The 5,658-nt window shown below is 29.7% G+C and overlaps 1 protein-coding gene across 1 annotated transcript; it reads right to left on the minus strand.

The window, feature by feature from the left end:
• Positions 1-780: 780 nt before the first annotated feature.
• LOC143258418 (uncharacterized) lies at positions 781-4,786 on the minus strand. Its single transcript, XM_076517320.1, has 6 exons — positions 4,558-4,786; positions 4,177-4,235; positions 3,495-3,572; positions 2,899-2,925; positions 2,348-2,380; positions 781-970 (listed from the first exon to the last, which is right to left on the minus strand). Exons 1-6 carry the CDS (start codon positions 4,763-4,765, stop codon positions 929-931), a joined length of 447 nt encoding a protein of 148 aa, XP_076373435.1. The 5' UTR covers positions 4,766-4,786; the 3' UTR covers positions 781-928.
• Positions 4,787-5,658: the final 872 nt, after the last annotated feature.

The following is a 5,658-nucleotide window of genomic DNA, read 5'->3' on the forward strand; positions in this document are numbered from 1 at the left end:
GCATATACCGGCTTCTTTGTACAGTAAAAACATATCAAAGGGTACCATCAGTTATTTGAAACCCTACATTTCATCAGTATATTCATTCAAGTAGAACTCTTATAAAAATGTCCATGGTACCAGTATATGGGAATACTAAATATTCATAAGTAGAATCCTCCCAGCCCAATAAATTGTCAACAGGGATCACTGAATCATTATCATGGTGTTGAGCTTTACATTTTGTAATGACATGGAAAAAAGTAGCCCAGTAAAATAGAAAGAATGATAAAATATTATATTGTCCAAACACCTTTGCACAGTACTGTACGTATATTTTATAAAAAATCTCCTATGTATATGTTCACTATATAATTAGTGACGTAGAACATTAATTTTTGTTATACTCATTTTCTTTTCTTTCTTAGCTAGTCAGTAATATCTTGAAAGTACAAAATGGATAAATAAACAATTCAACTGTTTAAACAAGGAAGTTCAAAGGAAGCTGAGAAAAGACAGTACGTAAAATTCTGGAAGATATGGAGATAACCAAAATCCAGCTGAAGCTCTTCTAGTTGTTTGACATGTTCTGTATTAGATTATAGAAGTCTAAAACATAAAACCTTGAAAATCATATCAATAGTGATTTGCCTTGAGATCTTATCATTATTGAAAGATAATTTTTACCCTTTCAACGATACCGTAAATTCTTTAATTTCGATATTTCGTGTATTTCGATTAAAACAAATTATCTTCAAGCGCAAATCTCTTTGGAAACGAATACGCAGAAGACAAAAAACGTGAAAGCAAAGAACAAATTATTTTATTGAAGTTTAATAAACTACAGCAGACTCTTAAATTTCTTATATCAATTGTTAACATAAAATAAAGAAATAAGATCTCGTTGTTGATCTAATGTCCCAATTGTAAAATCATCGAACGACTAGTTTTAACCAGATTTCCAGGAACTGTACGCCTTGTTTATACAGCTCTAAAAAGACGTAAATTTTAAATTATTGGTTATAACACATATAATTATCTAGTCGAACAAAAATTAATTTTGAAACACAAAATTAGGCTCTGCAGTTGAGGGCACCATAGTTAGTAAAGCAGTAATATATTATTAAACATTCTTTAAGAGTCCCCGAGCCCTTCAAGCAACTTAATAATTATAACCTGAAGAAAATAGTTTAGATTATAATTTTTAATTTAAGTTAAAGGAAGAACACATGGTATTATCATATACGTTAATTAATAGTTGGTGTAGATAGTGGGAAGCATTCCAAAGAAAAGCGAATTTCAAAAGCGTATCTGTTATTCCTCAGATATTCATCTCAGAAAACAATATGTTAAAGCTTTATCTGTAAATTTAATTTCACCATTTGTTGACAGACATTTAGCGTACCAGTACCGTCATCTTCTTAAGTTTTGAAACTTACCTCTGATACCAAGGTTTCGGGAATGTTGCTATATCTGGTAATTTTTACAGGATAAGTTCGTTGATTTGTCATTTATGATGATGCCGTTTGCCTTAAAGTGTCATTTGTACTGCAGGTACTTGATGGATATGATGTATTATGGAATAAGTTTAACTCATTTAGATTAGACATCGCAGACGTTCTGATGTCCTGCATGGACATCGCATTCACTTAGAACTCTATGTACTAATGTTTTATGTTGGATGGTTGTGTTGTTTTCCATTATTTTAAATACACGTTACTGTCTTTATATTTTATAAAATGTGCATTCAAATACAAAATAACGCAACCAAAATCATTTCTTACGTCAAACAAAAATTTTGTTAGTATCTCATTAGACAAATAGTATTGTTGTTAGCAAATAAACAATTCCAACTGGTTGTGTTGTTTGAATAACATATTTGTAATATAAGTTTGTGAGTGTGTGTTTTTTGAGTGTTCTCATATAATAAAGAAACATGGAGTTATCTGCTTTGTAAACCAAAAGGAATCGTTTTCTGATTTTAGAGTTTTAAATCCGTAGACTTACTTCTGTCCCAGCTGGGGACGTGTAAGTTCATATAGTTTATTTGTCTGTACCCTAAATAAATATTTGTTTTTCTGAACGACATATTACTCATCCGCCATTCCTAATTTTGAAATTCAGAGCAGAAGGACGAGGAATGGTAGGCAGCACCTATCGTCTGAAGAGGCAGTAGCCTCTTTATTAGACACCACGATTGGCTGTCACTCTTACAATGCGTCACCACCTAATAGTATGTTAGGTGGTGAAAAAGGTACATATCAAATTACTGACTCAAGCCTCCAGTCAGTTACGTTAATCATTAGTAAATGACTGGGCCTAAGAGTTAAATAATGTTTTAATTTAAAGTATTCTTACTGATACTTACCACTACTTGTCCATATCCGCTCTTCTTGTGAGCCTAAAGAAGACGATTAAAATATTATCTTACAAATAAAAACTGTATTAATAAATTAATTGCGCATTTTGAACTAAGTACATGCTTGTACTTTCCACACACGACTTAAGATCCTAAATAAAGTATGATACACACATAAATGTACACAGAAATAATATCAGTGTTAAATTAATTCTACAAATTAATCTTGGATACCTTAAATGAATTTTGAACAAAATATTAAAATTTTCTTCTTTTATTTGGTAAGTTCTGTACAAAGTGTCTTGTTAAAAGTTGTCAATATAAAGGTAATGGAGGGTATAAACACAATTCGGTAATTCAATTCATAAAAAATAACACACATTTCAACCCTCACGGTAGGAAAAGGTGGTTTTAAATGTATACATAAAAATGTTCATCTCTTCACTTTTTTATCAAAGAGATGGGCATGAAATACTATAAAATTTTAATTAATTATGTTTAACGTTACAAAACTATGTTATAGGCAGAATTAATGGAGAATGGCTAAGTTTTATACTTACTTGACTTTCATGGGCACAGGTATTTACCTGAAAAAGGTAATTCAATGAACTTACTAGTGTTTCCTCAACCAACTGAAGAAGATTCTTAATCAGTTTAAAAGCTATTTATATCAAAAGTTTTTTAATGTTTTAAGTTTCTTGAGTTTTAATTGAGATCAAAATACTAATAGTTAAGGAAGTAGAAATACTATATTACAGTAATCTAATATTATGAAGCGGCTAAGCAGCAGATCATCTGCATTGTTTACTGCAATACACATTAGTTATTTCAAATATATATGAATATGTATGTATGTGTTTTCAGCACAACGTTTTGTCTCTAGAAACAATGATCATAGCAATAATAGTTGAAATACATTAAAATTGTAAATACGTTCAATCAAATAATCTTATTTAAGATGGTACTATCTTGTGAGGACATTTTTTTTCATATCTTTCTACAATAGAGAACCACTAGGTAGAAAAAAGTTTCTAATTTGTAACATTATTACACACTGGCTGATTAAAAATGTATATGATTAACTAACTGAATAAACATATACTACTGTAATGTAGAAAGCTAACACTAATTATTAACACTATCATACAGAACTTACGTCTTCCCATTTTGTACACAGATCTTCATCTGAAGTAGCGCCAAGTGAAGTTTTGCATTGTTCGAATTTATCATTAAACTAGAACATGATAAAACAGTAAATTGTGTAGGAATTTTACCATGTACAAGATTAATACAAACTGTTTTAAGTAATATTTTAAAATTATCATTGGATTTTACATAAATTATAGCAAATATTTTATACAATAATAATGATATATGTTAGCTTAAAAGAAGAATGGAACTTCAGCATTTTTACGAATTTAAATATTAGAAGTACAGAATAATTAAATAATTACGCGTAATAGCTTCTTAAAAATTCGGCGTTTTTTTGAGGTGTAAATTTTCTTAAACACCGATACCTCTAATTTCTAAAACAACCTAGATCATCGGTATTAACTGATGAAAGCTTCTACTCAGACATAGGCTCAGAAAATAACACATCATAATGTTTTCTATATAGATACAAAAATTCTTAATTTCATGGTTTAGTAAGACTCAGCTTTATACTAACCATATATGTTTTGTTGTTACAACCAAATATTAGTTATAATAAACAACAAACTAAGTCTGAATATGTGAAATAATTGAAATTTGGACGTTACAATATTATTATGATCCTTTTTAAAATCCATCAGTAAAATTTTAATTTTTGGTTTCAAGAGCTTTATCACTAAACTTACCTCACCAGCTTTCTGCCAACAATCTTTCAAAGCAGTTTTGACAATTTCATCGTTACTTTCTGTTAAAAGCAGATGAAGTGATTTCAAATATTTAAACATTCTAAAAAACCTTAGTATAATAGACTACAGCTTGGAAAAATTTATAAACGAAATTTGTTTTAAATTACAACTTTGATTGTAGGATAAAGTTCAAAAAGTAATTTTTGAAGATGTGTTTTTATTGCATCATAAACTATGCTCTCATAGTTGAAAACAAATTCATAAATAATACAGAATAGTATGTCGGAGAATGATTCAGGTAGAAGCCTTTAAATTACCAGAACACAGACTTTATATGTTTATATCAATACAGGTATTTGACACAATAAATTTATAACTTACCACAGAGCATTTCTTGCATTTTGTGGTGAGGTCCATGAGCTGAAACATACGCTACAACAACAACCAGGAGTAATGCAACAAAAACTTTCATTTTGATCTTATTTAATGTTGTGTCTGTATTGAATAGTATGGTATGAACAATAGCTTGGGTGTTGTTTCCTTTTATAGACGTCAAAGATACACAGATGATCAGTTTACAGCTGTCCATTTCAAACAGTGTGTTACATGAATTTCTGTAGAATGTAAACATTCAAATGGTCTTGATAGTAGATTTGCATGACGCATTATCACTGAATTTCTGATATTCTAAGAATCTGGAACAATTATTAGACTTTCTGCATGAACACCTGCTCTGTCAACCAATATTAATTTAGAGTGTTGCTGTAGTAACAAAACGAGGAACTTTGTCGACTGCTACCACAGAGTTGGTTTTGTTTTTTAGAGATAGTTTCGTAAGTTTCATCTGACTTTATGTATACATCGTGACCTATCGTAGCTGAGAGAGTTAAAGAAAAATTTACAGAATATTTGTTGTGACAGGTGACAAAATACTTCTATCTGTTTAACAACTACCTCGAACTAAATGAGTTGTATTCTGTTTGTAGACTGTCTCGCCATCAAACTGTAGTACAATTTTAGTTCAATTAATTTCCTCAGTATGTCTATCCATTATTTAAACGTGCGCTGTTCCTGTATACATAAATTAGTTTTAATGTAATGTTTGTTGCTTAAAATTTTTCGCTTTCTTATTAATAAATGTATTTTAACAGTCTAAAAATATAAAATAATGGAGCTTTACTTAAGATAGTTTTAATAAATTCATCATCTGTAGTTTTAATACTCGAATTGATCAATTCAATTGTGTGTGTGTATTTATTTACATGGAAGTCTAGTAACAGATAATAGGCTTACCAAAAAGCTTTTACTACTAAAGCTGTAGAATGTCTTCCTAGAAATACTAACATACCAAGTTAATTAATTGAAGTTAAACGATTTGTAATGTTAGGACTCTATAAACGTTCCTTGTCAAATATCTGTAGTTTTCCGATTAATAAGTGTTAATTGAATGATTAGTCTCCTTGCACCTGTCCACTAAAAATT

The sequence above is a fragment of the Tachypleus tridentatus genome, chromosome 8 (assembly GCF_004210375.1).
Source record: "Tachypleus tridentatus isolate NWPU-2018 chromosome 8, ASM421037v1, whole genome shotgun sequence".
NCBI classification, from domain to species: Eukaryota; Metazoa; Arthropoda; class Merostomata; order Xiphosura; family Limulidae; genus Tachypleus; species Tachypleus tridentatus.

Excerpts from the sequence above, each read along its gene's own strand:
- LOC143258418 (XM_076517320.1), bottom strand. The coding sequence starts at position 4,765 with ATGGACAGCTGTAAACTGATCATCTGTGTATCTTTGACGTCTATAAAA. Across the intron at positions 3,573-4,176 it reads GTTGGCAGAAAGCTGGTGAG|TTTAATGATAAATTCGAACA; the intron begins GTAAGTTTAGTG and ends ATCATGTTCTAG. Across the intron at positions 2,381-2,898 it reads CCTGTGCCCATGAAAGTCAA|GCTCACAAGAAGAGCGGATA; the intron begins GTAAGTATAAAA and ends CGTCTTCTTTAG.